The 16,409-nt window shown below is 34.7% G+C and overlaps 1 protein-coding gene across 2 annotated transcripts in view; it reads right to left on the bottom strand.

The window, feature by feature from the left end:
* l(2)37Cb (DEAH-box helicase 16 lethal (2) 37Cb) overlaps window positions 1-16,409 on the bottom strand; it is a 252,537-nt gene that overhangs the window by 121,433 nt on the left and 114,695 nt on the right. The window contains exons 1-2 of one of the 2 annotated variants that reach the window (XM_090373775.1): window positions 15,941-16,105; window positions 2,767-2,974 (exon numbers count right to left, since the gene is read on the bottom strand). In XM_090373775.1, the coding sequence (XP_090229901.1) occupies window positions 2,767-2,967 (201 nt within the window). In that variant the 5' untranslated portion in view covers window positions 2,968-2,974; window positions 15,941-16,105. Of the gene's footprint in view, window positions 1-2,766; window positions 2,975-15,940; window positions 16,106-16,409 lie in introns of those variants that run through there. The other variant, XM_090373774.1, reaches the window with a different exon arrangement.

A 16,409-nucleotide genomic window follows, 5' to 3' on the forward strand; every position in this document is an offset into this window, starting at 1 on the left:
GACGCGCTTGCAGTGAAAAACATCAAAGCTCTCTCCCCAAAAAAAGTACATGGTACAATCAGCACTAGTAGTCCTGCTCACATTTTTCTTTAACTGCCAAAAAACAATCACAGAGTTTCTGCATGATACCATAAAAATAGTCTGGAAGCCTTATGCCTTATTTTAGAAAGGATGTTGATCTGTTGGAATGGGTGCAGAGAAGGGAAATGAGATTAGAGAGGAGGACAAATGCATATTCATACCAAGAAAGGCTTCAGTTTTGAATATTGTGGCATCTGGAAACTAGGCACCTGCAAGAATATCTGATTGAAGTGTTTAAAGTTTTGAATGGATGGCGTAAGCTAAATTCTGATGGCATCATTCCTCTTGCTCATACAACACACGAGGGAGCATACATTTCAATTGAGAAAGGATGGTTGTGTGACAGATGTGTGAAAATTTCAGCCAGCAAGTTGTTGACTGTAAGAACAAACTTTCATCTGCTGCTGTGGAAGTGGGCAGTTTGAACAAATTTAAGGAAGAACTAGGCTATTAGAGGTGATGTGAGAAGGTTTTTTTTTTGTCTTATGCTGTATAAACTTGCTTTTTTGCATTATTTGTCACTACTATATGTTGAGCTATATTGTGAAACACTGCAACATTTGTGTTAATCAATAGTGGCTGTGCATCCAGGCATCTTGACAGTTTGTACTGTACTACTATGTAATGCATTCTCCTCACAGAAAGATTTTATTGGACAGTGCTTGTAAATCACCCTGACTCTTCCTACCTGTAATACCAAATGTTTACACCATGGGAAGTAAATTTGTTTGTGCAATATTCAGACAAATGTGAGAATGTCTATGGTAATTTTGTACAATTGTTTGCAATGTAAATTTAAACATTCACAATTTTCTATGCTTCATCTGAACTAGTAAATAATTAGATGAATGCTTTCAGCTCTAAAAGAAAATAATTGTTTATAAGAGTAACTAATGATCACAGCACATGCAGCAACCTAAAAGCTGAGAACCACAGGCAAATTATAGTACATGTTTGAATTGTTGGCTATCAGCCGTCTGAATCCAAGAAGAATTTCTGAATAGTTAGTTATTTACATGGTAATTGAATTTTAAATAGTCTTATGTAGTCTTTTCTCTTCCACATAAAAGTGGGGGAGGATGAAAAAGTAGATAAAAAGAACCAAATAGGAAATTATTTCTAATTCAGAATTAAAAGCAAATAATAAGTAATAGTTAAATTGCATAAATGCAATTTAACTATCACCTATTATTCATTAAATTCATGAATTATTAGGAGACCATGATTACCAGGAGAGTTAGGATTTGCACACAATATACCAGAAATCATAGAAATAAAGATTTAGACAAGTTAAAAGAATGGGAATGTATTAAAACAATAAATTACACTAATACAACACAATTTAAAAGGCAAATTGTAATAGCCAACACTGTCAGGGTGCTACAACCACCACACTCTATTTAGGATGTATTGTACATAGCATTTCGAATATCCACAATAGACAACAGAAGTCAAATTAGCAAATTTTAAGCAGAGAATTCTGAATATTATTAACACAGATAAGGAGGGGAGCCCCAACATGATGTGAATAATACATTTTAATTTATCAGATGATGACTAAAATATACTTGAATGCATAACAAAAGCTGTTCAAAATGAATAATAACATGTCAATAAAACTGCAATTCTGAATAAGACCTATCAGTGTATGTGTAGTGACAGAAGTATGGGAAAGGGAAAAAAATAATAATAAGGATAAGATAAGGTGCTGCAAACTAGGATACAGGTGGTTGAAAAGTGGCAGAGAACTGTTAAAGAAAAAAAGATGGCCACTTTTCAACCACCTTTTAGCACAGTTTGCAGTAACTTTACAATAACTCACTGAATGAACAGCTTACTGTGTGGGGGATATGGAGGGGACATGTCTAAACACATTATGCTTTGTAACAGTGTACACTATTATCTATCCTTGAACAATGAACACAATCTGGATACAATTTAAATAGACTTCACATAACAGAACAGATTTCGTAATGAGAACAGTGAGAAAGTATGAACATTCAATAGAAATCTGCAGCTTTATAGTGATTATCTGAGTATAAGTAAAGAAGTTTGTAAAATAGAATCTGATTAAACTTTTATTTACTTTGCCAACCACAGTCAATACAATAAACTTCATTTAAGGAATAAATAAAGTAATAAAGTATTCTATTACAACAAAAACATTCTCTTAAAATTTGGAATTTCTGTCAAGATACATATCAGATATTTTAATAAGTTAATGCAATTGCTGCATTTAATGGAGACAGCCAAATAATAGTGCTAAACACTTGGCCAGTATGTACATTTACTTAAACTTTTAAAATCTTACTTTGTCTAGTATGAACATTTGTGTTTTCCAAATGTTGTAACTGAGCAGAAGGAAACATGCATACTGGCCACCAGGCATCACAGCCCACATGAGACTGTATGCATGCCAACCCAGATGATAATACCATCTTTATCAGTTGGCAATATACCACCTTCACACAGAAATGAATATGTTTATGTGCAAACACTGTGTCACACAACTTAACAGACAAAGAGAAGACTTGACTATGAATGCAGATTTGACTGAAGCAGTATATGCATAATTAATTAATATTAATCAAATATGCTAAAAGTTATGATAAATAATTTGAAAAATTTTCTTTAGCAACAACAGCAAAAAGCAATTCAAATATGAAAAAAGAACTAATTCTTTACCTTTTCCCATAATTCTGAAGCAAATTTCGTAACTTTGCCATCCACAGATACAGTTCCAGTACTTTGCAGTTTCTCAATGTAATCATCTACATTATTACACTTCGCTGCTAGGCTGATTAAAAATTTAGAAATGAGGGTGTCACTCATTCCCAGAAGATCATAAAGTTGTTCACTCACCCAGCTTTCCAAATTTCCAGCCATAATTAATCTGGTAATTAGAAAGAAGAAAATATTCAGATTAAAACACATTTTTCTTAGAATAGTATTTTCTATAATATGATATAAAAATGTTAGTCACTAAAAAAGAAATTCAAATCTTTTCATCATTATACTACTTATACTGGTGAGTATGGGCTTGGAACACCTGAGCTGGATATCATCAATCTTCTTTTTCTTGGGATTCTCTCTCTCTCTCTCTCTCTCTCTCTCTCTCTCTCTCTCTCTCTCAGTAATTCAGAAAAAATTTTTTTTTTTTGGCTGGTACAGCATAAGCTCAGACTTCCTCGCACCATATGGCTAATAATAATAATAATATGTGGCCACAGTGGCTGCAGGCAAAGGCAAAAGTGATTCTTGAACTGCTTCTACTGGAATGATCAGCAACCTGGAAAGCAAGTTGCTGGGGATTTCCGGGACTGCTGGGAATCATAGTGATACAAGTAAATACATGGGCTGTGTTAGAGGTGACTACGAGTAGGAACAGGTGCATGTATACTTGCATGTACACCAATGCTAGAAATATAGTTAATAAATTTGATGAGTTTGAAGTGCTGGTCAAGACAGCAAAGGCAGATATTGTTGGGATATCAGAGACATGGTGTCACACAGATATAAGCAGTGCAGAAATGAAATTTGGGGAGTACAATGTATACAGAGAGGATAGACAGGACAGGAAGGGAGGAGGGGTTATGCTGCTAGTTAAGAAACACAAAATCTAAGGAAGTGCATCAAATTGACATTGGTGGATAAAGCAATGTTGAGTCAGTCTGGTGTGACATAAGCAATGGGAAAGGAAAAATGAGAGTAGGCGTGTTATAGGCTTAATGAATCTGATAAGCAGCTATGCAGACAAATAAGAGTGGGGCAGTAAATCAGAAATGTCTTATAATGGGGGATTTTAACTTTCCAGATATTGAATGGAACTTGTGCTTTGGTCACTCGCACACCAGCAAGACTTTTGTGGATTTATTGGATGACTGTTTTCTACAGCAACATGTTCGAGAGGCAACCAGAGGGAGTAATACTCTTGATCTGATTATCAGCAGTGATTATTCATGCATTAAGAATTTCTGTGACCACAGTAAAGACAGTGGTCACAGTGTACTGAAGTGGGATGTACTTAAAGATGTAACTACCATCAACGGTAAAGGGAAGGGCCTTTGCTTTTGTAAAGGTGACTACAGTGGTCTCAGACAGTTTTTAAATTCTATACAGTGGAAATTAACTGACGATGTTACCAATGGTGAATTCTAAATGGGAAACTTTCAGAGACTTAATCTTGGAGGCTACTAGGCTTTTCATACCAACTAAGAAATAATGTTCAAGATTTAGGCCTAAATGGATGTCGGATGAATTAATGAGGCTCGTGGCACTGAAGAAAAATGTGTGGTATGCATATAAATTATCAGGTAACACTGAAGCCTATGGCAGATATAAGATAGTCTGTAATCAAGTCACAAAGGAGGTTAGGCAAGTGAAGGGAGATTACGAGAAATCTTTGGCAGAGGATGGAAAGGAAAACAGCAAAGAGTTCTTTACTTATGTAAACTCTGGAAGGAAAGGGATGAATTAGATTGGTCCACTTAACATAGATGATTTGACTATTGATGATCATGCTCAGGTAGCTGATAAACTGAATGAGTATTTTGCATCTACATTCATACACGAGGAGCTATTCAAGGAGGGGAATGCTAGAAGCTTATAAAACTCTAACAGGGAGCTAAGTGATTTCGTAATAACTGAGAACAAAGTAGAGGAGAAATTGTTGAAGTTAAACTTAAAAAAGGCATCTGGGGTGGATGGGATCTATCCAGTTATATTAAAGGAGACAGCAAAGGAAGTAAGCAAACCCTTAGCCATAATTATGAGAGCTTTCTGAGACTCAGGGGAGATCCCCCATTGACTGGAGGTGAGGAAATGTATCCCAAATTGGCAAAGGAAGTTCAAAAAGTGACACAAGTAACTATAGACCTGTGAGTTTAACTTGTGATCCAGGAAAAATAATGGAGTCACTAGTTAAAGAAGCATTGCAGGATCATCTAGAGAAGACTGCAGTAGTAATTAAGACAGCATTGGTTTGTTAGAGGGAGGTCTTGTCTGACCAACTTGATTGGATACTATGATGTGGTCACAAGGGAATTGGATGCAAAAAATAATTCTGATATCATATACTTGGATTTCAGGAAAGCTTTTATACCGTTTTGCACATGTAAGACTGCTGTACAAATTGGAGCAGTATGGCATTAAGGGCAAGTTGCATCAATGGATAAAGGGATGGTTGAGTGGGAGATGACAAAGAGTGGTAATCAATGGACACTGCTCTTCATGGACTAATGTTATTAATGGCATTCCCCAGGGTTCAGTGGTGGGTGCATTGTTATTTTGTGTATTCATCAATGATATTGATGAGGGTATATCAAGCTTAATGTTCAAATTTGCAGATGATATAAAGATTGACAGGGTTGTTAATGACAGTAAAGACAGTATGATACTGCAAATGGATATAGATAAGTTGGACAAATGGGCTGAGAAGTGGCTACTGAAGTTTAACATTGACAAATGCAAAGTACTGCATATGGATAGCAGCAGTAACCCAAGAGAAATGTATCAACTGTGTGATACTACACTCAGGGAAGTGGAGAGGGAAAAAGACCTGGGGGTAATTGTGCAGTCAGATATGAAGTTCTTAAGCAGTGCAGATGGGCTGCCAGAGTAGGTCATGGAGTCTTGTGAATGATATATATAGGAATTTTGCTAGTAGGGACAAGGAGATAATTATCCCTTAGTACAACGTATACCTTGAATACTGTGTACAGGTCCGGAGGCCTCATTTTAGGAAGGACGTAGAGTTGTTAGAATGAGTACAAAGAAGGGCAACAAGATTGGTGAGGGGAACAAAGTGGTGCTCTTATGAAAACAGACTTAAGTTCTGCAAATTGCAGTGCCTGGAGACTAGGCACATGCAAAGTGAGCTGATTCAGGTGTATAAGGCCTTGAATGGGTTGAGCAAGCTGAATGCTGATGGGATTCTTCCTCTTGCTCAGATTAAGAACCTGAGGAGGCATAGATTCAAATTTAGGAAAGACAGTTGTAGAACAGATGTGTGGAAATTTGCCTTTAGCCAGCAGGTAATTGATTGCTGGAAAAGACTTCCATCTCTTGTTGTGGAAGTTTATAGCTTAAATAAATTTAAGGCTGAGCCTGACAAGCATTTGGAGTGAATAGATGAGTGAAATGGGAAGGTTTTTTTTTTTTTTTTTTGGCTGATGCTGCATAAGCTTGCTTTCTTGCATCGTATGCCTCTGCTAATGCAGACATATTACAGAATGACAAATAAAATTGGGCCAGTTATTGGTTTTATGATTCATCACCCATCATTTTAGGCCACAATGCACCAATGTTTGTAAAAGGAATGAAGTTACAATTTATTGAAAACTTATAACAATATACAAATGAATACCAACACAATAAACATGCATGCAAACTGACTATTAGCATTATAAAGCTGAGAGAGGGTGGTTACAAAAAACTAACTCTTGTGTATAATACAAAGCTGGAAGGAGTATTGAAGAATTATATTTATATATTGTATTATAGATTAGTAAAAGGGAAGTAAAAAGTTTTACACCATGTTAAAATACTTTTGGTTTAGTTCATTATGTTCATATTTTAGATTGTCTGTGTGTATAAAATGCTAAAGCAACTAGGGCTATGGAGATATCAGTAAATTGTCTATAACTGCATGCGTTCTTTAGTTGGTTTATACACAGGTTAGTTAGTATATTCTTCAGTCAGTTACATACATATATATATATATACAGAAGTCCAGAAAAAACCTATGTTTTTAGGTGAAAAAATCATGCAACCTTTACCTGAGACCAGCTCACACAGTCACACTGAAAAAAGCCTATAAAAATTTCTCACTTAACAGACAGAGATTCAAACTCAGGCCTTTTCCATCCTTCACTGTGCTACCCACGAGGAATTAGTACAGTGTATTACAAGTAAAGGTAAGCTGATCCAACCTAGTAATATCTGATACAAAACTGTTTATAGGCTAAATACAGGGATGTTTTTTTCAGGACTGTATAAAGAGGCAACTACATGTTGACATCATTGTACTGTTATCAGCATTTCTGCTTAGCCAGCTCAAGCAATAATGCAGCTGTGGCAATATGTTATGCAATGTCTATATAATTCAAAAAAGTGTCTATTACCTTTTCATTATTTTTTTTTATAATTTATTATATTTTATTACAATTATTTCTTAATATAATTAATCCCTACGTATCTTCATTAAATTTCACCTGTTAACATTTGCTGGTCTCACTTCAGTTTACTGCTCGATAATATGCTTTTGGTGCTTAGTATAGTTACTAAGTTATGAATTTTATTCTTGTGTGAAACACCGATGCCAGGAAGCTGATTCCTAAAATCCTCCTAGATTTCCTAACGGAATTATGAAGACATAAGTCATTCATGACCATTTGCTGATGTAGTGTGAAGTTATCCATGACTAACACTTCAAAAATCCCATGTACAACTGGTCAAATATGACTAGTGTTGCAGGTCAAGAGGCATCAGGGGTCCTCCCCCCAACTCCACAAGAAATGACTAGAGTGTTTTTTGTAATGTGGCTATGGGGGATTCGTACAACTCTGCAACTATAGTGAGATGGCTCCACACAAATATTGACCATTTACCAATGGAACTGACTGAGTGAAAATGCTGATGAGCAGGATGTCATCTGGTGCCAGTGCATAGTTGTTTCTTCACACATTCCTCAAAAAAACCTCCCTGTATTTACCAACTTAAATGAAAGTCTGTAAATACTTTCATTCCTAGTTACTGGAGAGTACTAAGTTTGGCCAGCTTATGTTTAAGTGCACTTCATAATACTAACAAGAATATAAAGTAAAGCAAAATTATTTTTAGCATTGTGTAAAGGTATTAATCCTCATTTTAACTAATCACAGTATTGAAGAAGTCACAACACATCCTGGGGCAGCTCTAGGTTGTAAATCTATAATGGCAAGCATACAAACTGATAAATGAATGAGTTAGCATTAGCAAAGGCACATGATGCAAGAAAGCAGCTTATATAGCATCAGCCAAAAAAAAAAAAAAAACCCCTTATTTCACCCATCCACCAGTTAATGCATCATGCTGTTAATAAATAAAATGAGCCTTTTAAAACACACTGCTCATTCACTATTATTATTTATTATGCTTATTCATTATATTTATTAATTATGTTAATAATTATGAGATACTTAATTTCAATCGTTACAGTAAGTTAAAAAACATGTTGGACATAGCAACAAGTGAATTTATCACGTTACTCAATTAAAAAAGAAAAACAACAAATAAACATGAAATTTTAACAGTGGTAATATATCCTCTAAAAGGAATTGGGCATTGCAATGCTAGGACTATATGTATTTTTCAAGCTCAACAAAGGTGTTTAAAATGGCCACTATCATCATTTATCCATTTCCTATAACATATCCTAATACAACGAAATTCAGAGTTAGACATAATGTAATGGTGAAACCCATGTTTAGTCTCTAGAGCAAAGTTTCCAGCATCCCCCTCCACCCATACTTCTCCTTCAACCCATGCACGGTAATAAGTACTATAGGTTTTGATACCTTTCGTGTTTGGGGTTTTCATAAAAAAAAAAAAAAAAAAAAAATCAAAAACTTGTTGCATTGCTGAACTATCAGGCTTTTATAATTTTATTTGTGTCCATATATTCTTAGTTTATAATTTTCTCTGTCAACATAAATATATTTACTTTGAAGGATATCTGTAAAAGGCACCTAAGCATATTTAATTACTTAAGAGTTCAACTATCAAGTGTTGCTTGATATTGTAACATTAGCTGATAGCCCTCATTAATTTGTTAATTAATGAGTGCTACTATTAACTCATTTAAATACTAAAAGAGTAAAAACAAAAATCTACAGAAGAATGAAGTACTAGTATGGTAAAGCATATAATACTGACAGAAAAGTTTATGAATGGGTATAAATGTTTAAAGTGAACAAACACAAGTAGAAGATTTACAGTATGTTAGTTGACCCAGTAGCTCAATTATGAATGATAACACAGTTAGGGTGAAAGATCTTATTTTGGAAAATTTTAAAGAAAAAAAAAATCCATGTGTAAGAAATAGATTATATCAGCACTGGAAGCATTGATTCCATCATTCATTAACATTAGCAAAGGCACGTGATGCAAGAAAGCAAGCTTATATAGCATCAGCCAAAAAAAATAAAAAACACACACACACCCTTCTCATTTCACCCATTCACTAGCTCCAAATGTTTGTCTAGTTCCCTTGAAGCAATTTAAACTCTCAACTTCTACAATGGGGGCAACTAGAGGGAGTAATACTCTTGATTTGATTATCAGCAGTGATTCTTCATGCATTAAGAATCTGCAGATAAATGAACCACTAGGTGGCAGTGATCACAGTGTGCTGATGTGGGATTTACTCAAAGAGGTAACTACCATTAGGGGTAAAGGGAAGGGTTATTGCTTCCGTAAAGGCGACTACGATGGTCTGAGACAGTATTTAAATTCTATACAGTGGGACCAACTGATGATGTTACCAACAGCAAATTCAAAATGGGAAGCATTCAAAGAACTTATCTTGGAAGCTACTAGGCTTTACATACCAACTAAGAAATATTGTTCAAGGTTTAGGCCAAAATGGATGTCAGATGAACTAATGAGGCATATGGCAGAGAAGAAAAATGCATGGGATACTTACAAATTAACACATGACACAGAAGCCTATGATAGATACAAGTTGATATGCAACCAAGTTACAAAGGAGGTTAGGCAGGCGAAGGCAGATTACGAGAAATCCTTGGCAAGGGATGCAAAGAAAAACAGCAAAGAGTTCTTTACTTATGTAAACTCTAGAAAGAAGGGGATGAATCAGATTGGTCCACTTGATATTGATGGGTCAACTGTTGATGATCCTGCTCAGGTAGCTAACAAACTAAATGAATATTTTGCATCGACATTCACACATGAGGAGTTATTCAGCGAGGGGAATGCCAGAGGTGTATTCAACTCTAGCAGTAAGCTACAGAATCTTGAAATAACTGGGAGTAAAGTGGAGGAGAAACTGTTGAAGATAAACACAAGAAAGGCCCCCGGGGTGGATGGGATCTATCCAGTTATATTAAAGGAGGCAGCAAAGGAAGTAAGCAAACCCTTAGCCATAATTATGAGAGCTTCCTTGGACTCAGGAGAGGTACCCATAGACTGGAAATGTGCAAATGTGACCCCAATTCACAAAGGAGGATCAAAGGCTGACACAAGTAATTATAGACCTGTGAGCTTAAGTTCTGTTCCAGGAAAATTAATGGAGGCACTGGTTAAAGAAGCACTGCAGGATCATTTAGACAAGACTTCAGTTATAGCTCGGACACAGCATGGTTTTGTTAAGGGGGAGTCTTGCCTGACCAATTTGATTGGATACTATGATGCAGTCACAAAAGAACTGGATGCAGGGAATAGCTTTGATATTATATACTTGGATCTTAGAAAGGCTTTTGATACTGTTGCACATGGAAGACTGCTACACAAATTGGAGCAGTGTGACATTGGAGGCAAATTGCTGCTATGGATAAAGGGGTGGTTGAGGGGGAGAAGACAGAGAGTGGTAATCAATGGACACTGCTCATCGTGGACTAATGTTATTAGTGGAGTCCCTCAGGGCTCAGTGTTGGGTCCATTATTGTTTTCTGTATTTATAAATGATATTGATGATGGTATATCAAGCTTAATGTCCAAGTTTGCAGACGATACAAAGGTTGGCAGGGTTGTCAAGGACACTACTGACACTATGCTGCTGCAACAGGATCTGGAAAGGTTGAGCAGATGGGCTGAGAGGTGGCAAATGAAGTTTAACATTGACAAATGTAAAGTACTACACATGGGAAACAGCAACCCCAGAGCAACGTATCAACTCTGTGGTACTACACTGACAGTGGTAGAGAATGAAAGGGACCTGGGGGTGGTTGTGCAGGCAGATATGAAGTTCTCTGAGCAGTGCAGACGGGCTGCAAGAGTAGCTCATGGAGTATTGTCAATGATATACAGGAATTTTTCCAGCAGGGATAAGGAGGTGATTATTCCCTTGTATAAGGCAATGGTCAGGCCACACCTAGAGTACTGTATACAGGTCTGGAGGCCTCATTTCAAGAAGGATGTAGAGCTGCTGGAACGAGTACAGAGAAGGGCAACAGATTAGTGAATGGAACAAAGGGATGCTCTTACGAAGAAAGGCTTAAGTTTTGCAAATTACAGTGTCTGGAGACTAGGCACCAGCGAGGTGATCTGATAGAGGTGTATAAAGCCTTGAATGGTTTGAGCATGCTCAATGCTGATGGGATTCTTCCTCTAGCTCAGAATAATCACCTGAGAGGGCATAAATTCAAATTGAGGAAAGACAGATGTAGGGTAGACGTGCGGAAATTTGCCTTTAGCCAGCGGGTGGTTGGTTGGTGGAACAGACTTTCATCCCTTGTAGTGGAAGTTGATAGCCTAAATAAGTTTAAGGCTCAGCTGGACAGGTATTTTGAACGAACAGAGGGGTGAAGTGGAAGTGGTTTTTTTTTTTTTTTTTTTTTGGCTGATGCTGCATAAGCTTGCTTTCTTGCATCAAATGCCTCTACTAATGCTAATGCTAATGACAGATGGAAGTTTGTTCCAGCAATCAACCTCCTACTGGCTAAAGGGAAACTTCCGCACGTCTATCCTACAACTGTCTTTCCTCAATTTGAATTTATGCCCTCTCAGGTGATTATTCTGAGCAAGAGGAAGAATCCCATCAGCACTGAGCATGCTGAAACCATTCAAGGCTTTATACACCTCAATCAGATCACCTCACAGGTGCCTAGTCTCCAGACACTATAATTTGCAGTGGAAGCATTGATTCCATCATTCATTAGCATAGGCACATGATGCAAGAAAGCAAGCTTATATAGCATAAGCCAAAATTATGAATGATAACACAGTTAGGGTGAAAGATCTTATTTTGGAAAATTAAAAAAAAAAAAAAAGCTGTGTAAGAAATAGATTATATCAGTATTGGAAGCATTGATTCCATCATTCATGACAAGAACAGCTTCAAGAAAGGTTAATCTCAAATGGATTTCAAAGTCTTTGACTAACCAAAAGAAACATACCTGAATGCTTTCAAAGTAGAGGGTGATGAACTTCTATATTATGACAAATGTATTTTCCTCAGCCTGAAAGATTATAAAGGTATTCTGTTAACAGGAATGAATATTTGTTTCATCACTGATTCAGAAACAATATTGAAATGGAGATATACACAATCACCATGGCCCAAGAAAGTGGCAATTCAGCAGGCCACAGGTAAAGCTTACAAATTTCATGATGTTCCAGTCCTACATCTATTGATCTTTAAAAAAAAAAAAAAAAAAAAAAAAAGAGTGTGAATAGCTTTATTGTAATTTTAATGAATATCTTTATTACAATCACAAAAATTAGCAAGCCTAGTAACAAGAAAAAAGACATGGTATGGAAAATAAAGAGGCTCACATCTGGTGAGTATGGGCTTGGCACACTAAGGGTTTTGAGCTGAATGTCATCATTCTCTTTCTTGGTGACTCCCTTCTACCTACCTCTCTCTCTCTCTAACAATAATAATAATAATAATAATAAAGTTATATTGAAGCATGGCAATGATAGGCAGCATATGTTCATTGTGATGATGGCACTTAAAAATTGGAATATTAAATCTTAGCACATCCTTCTATACCTGATCTTGCTTTTAGGCTTTATGGACATTTGAAAAAAGAATTTTAAAGGGTATCACTTACACAATCATAACAAAGTGATGTAATGCAAATCTGGTTTGATATGCGGAGTAAAGAGTTACTGCATGGAATAAGAATGTTTATACAACATTAGAACAACTATATAAAAATGGATGAAAATTTTAATTAAAAATAAAAATCGTTTATCATATCTAATGTACTGGTTTTAGCTTATTCAATGGCAAAAAAAAAAGTCAAGGGGATGATGCCAACCCATGAGAATGCACAATGATATGGTCATTCTTGTGAGCTGGCATCATCCCTTCCGCCCTTTTAACTTAGGGAATTGAGGGAGCTAAATGATCCCTCATCCTTTTTTTTTTTTTTTTTTTTTACTAGAAACAACTATGTCACTTTAAGTTGGCACATTTAGTTGACACTTTATGCTCATGTGTTCCATCAAAACCAGTTGGACTGTTTCTTTATCAAAATTTGTTTAGCTATTAGTGTAAAGTGAGCTACCTGTAATGAATAAACAAAATCTCTTGCTCACTGAACATTTTCATTGGTCTCATAAATTGCTGGATTCAAAATCTGATATTGATTCTATGCTCTAAAAAAAATATCATTTTGGAAATAAAAAAAAGTAAAAACAATTACTGCTCCCATATCTAGCAGTTACAGCAATCTAATTTTTGCATAAATACTGTACAAGAAAATGTCAATAAAGTAATAAAATGTCAGAATTATCTTTACAAGCAATTTTCCCATTAAAAATTTGCATAATATAATTAAGCTCATTAAATTTTGGTGACACCTCATATAAGTATTATATAATGCAGTATACACATCTACATACAGGGAATCAGCAAATACTGACTTAGCTAAGCAGTTAAACAAAACACTTTTTTTTAAGTACTACTAAACCAAAACCGACCAATTACACAAAATACAGATACTTTTACATTGTTAATTAGGTTTATATACAAGATATACAGTAGTATATCATATATGTAAGTTATTTTATATACTAATATATATTGCCATGTATTACATATATGCAAATACGGTTATATTCACACATGATTAAATTATAACTTTTAACTTTCTTGCTTAGATTCCTTAGTAAACAATTAAATTAATATTAATTAGCATTAAAACAGTTAAACTAATAATGAATACACATCATAAATAAATCAAGGGTAACTGACTATTACCATCACTTCTTGTTTATAGTGAATTCAAATCAGAAAATCAAATCAGTAAATGTTAGCTGAAATTCTCAGTAAACATCTTTAGTTGTTTATACAAAAATATTTATACAAACTACCCAATGTCAAGGTAGTGTCCTTAACATTAAACTAAAATATATGTAATATTCTGATGCAACACTAAGTGGTTTACTTGGTAAACAAAGTTTATCTATATTTCAGTAACTTAAAGAAAGAAAAAAAAAAAAAAAATACTACAAGCTTTTAAGTACACAAGTCTATTCTTTGAATGTGGTTCTGGGTCTTTAGCTCTTTGTCTTTTATTCCAGATTGTGTAATTTTACAGCATAGCAATGGCAACAGAAACTTATTATACATATGTAATACACATTTAATATAATATGTATAGTAATCCTACTTTTATGCATATAATGTATTATAGTATTAATTAAAATTTAGTTTAGTAAACAAAAAGTCTCAATTTTAGCACAGCATTAATATGTACATTTAAAATATATAACGTTCATAAAAGCCTGGTATGTTTTTCTCCCTTTCACGGTGACCTTTTTCTGTGTATTCTTTCTAAACAATATTACACAATCTGGAATAATAGCTCCTATTAGAATTCACAGTATAATTTAGTCTATATTATTATTGAAAGCTGTCTAAATTGTAAAATCGGTATATATAATTATATCAAATGAAATAGTCTGGATCTCACAAAGAGTTGCTTATAGAGTGGGCACTTTCTACTGGAATAATGAAAAAACTATGAAAGTACATAATAAAAATGTAAAAATAATAATAACAATGGCAGCAAAGTGATGTGATGCTTATATTTTGACCTTCTAAAAAATACCAAAATTATGTATTTTAGGATATACAAAAACACAAAGAATATCTCATTTTCAAAATCATGGTTTCTAAGAAGCATTTATTAAATAACAATTTAACCTATAGCCCTGTCTTATTCTCTCATACACATGTAACATAAAAATGAAGGGATAAAAAATAAATATATAACATTCATAAGCATGGTATGTTTTTCTTCCTTTCAAGGTGACTTTTTTCTGTGCATTCTTTCTAAACAATATTACACAATCTGGAATAAGAGCTCCTTGTATATGAAATCAGAATTAAAAGAAAGACATGTCATTTCAATTTTGAAACAAGTGCTTCACTGCTCACAGGGCAAATTTGAAACTATTCACGTGAAGTAACAAAGATCGTAAATAAATAAAAAAAAAAAAGGGCCACATTATAATTATGCTGCCTTTCTGAGGAACTAAGTGTTACAAAGAGTTAGTTAGGATGGCTTTTACAAACTTTTAGAATAAAATAAAAAATTTGGTTGCAAAGTGACTTTAACCTGAAAAAAAAAAAACAAAAAAAAACATGCTTGTAACTTAAAGATATTTCTTAGCTAAATGCCTAAGAGTATGAAGGATACTTATGCATGGGTAATATCCCCAGGGGCTCACATCTGGTGAGTATGTGCTTGGCATGCTCAGGGTTCTGAGGTGAATATCATCATTCTTCACTTTCTTGGTGATTTCCTTCTACTTCTCTTTCTTTCTTTCTTTCTTTCTCTCTCTCTCTCTCTCTCTCTCTCAGGTTAACTCAGAAATTTTTTTTGGCTGGTGCAGCATAAGCCTCAGGCTTCCTTGCACCATATGGCTAATAATAATAATGCGCACACATAATTTCTACTACCAAGATAGCTTTAATGCATCGTTTTAATTATATCTCATATGCATTAATACTAACTTGGTAGCAGAAATGATGTGGGTGCATTACCCATGCATAAGTATGCTATTTCACGCTTGTAGCTTGGGGACCCCCACCCCAAACTTTTGTTTCGAAAGTGGTTGATATTTAAAGTTACAGACAGATTACAAACAATGTAACAAAGGGCAATGTTAATTAACAAATCCATACCAAAATAAAAAGACGGACAAAAGAATGGTAATCTCATAAATCAAGTAGGAAGAAACATGTTTCTTGTCACACGCTGTATGACTCGGTAGATCCATTTTCTTCTAAAATATGTAGACACGTGAACACCTTAAAGAATTTATACATATTAAGCTTCTTCATGGTGCATCAAAGTTACATTACTAACTAATTTCCATTTATAATTCACAATTTTTAAACCATTCGCTATATTAATATTTCAAATAACTTTTGCTCCACAAACGTTCATGATACACATCTTATATAAAGCGCCCTCTACTAACTGGATGAGTCATAGATGAAAATAATAAATTAAACATTTTAAAAAATCACAGATTGTATAGAATAATAAAGTTATTGCTGTTGAACGTGTTTTCCTAAATGATCATTTAGGAAAACACTTTCCAGAAAAACGCAACGTTACATGATTCGACTTTAACGAATAATATAATTA

This window comes from Mastigoproctus giganteus, chromosome 5 (genome assembly GCF_048544385.1).
Source record: "Mastigoproctus giganteus isolate SK-2022 chromosome 5, ASM4854438v1, whole genome shotgun sequence".
In the NCBI taxonomy this organism is placed as follows: domain Eukaryota; kingdom Metazoa; phylum Arthropoda; class Arachnida; order Uropygi; family Thelyphonidae; genus Mastigoproctus; species Mastigoproctus giganteus.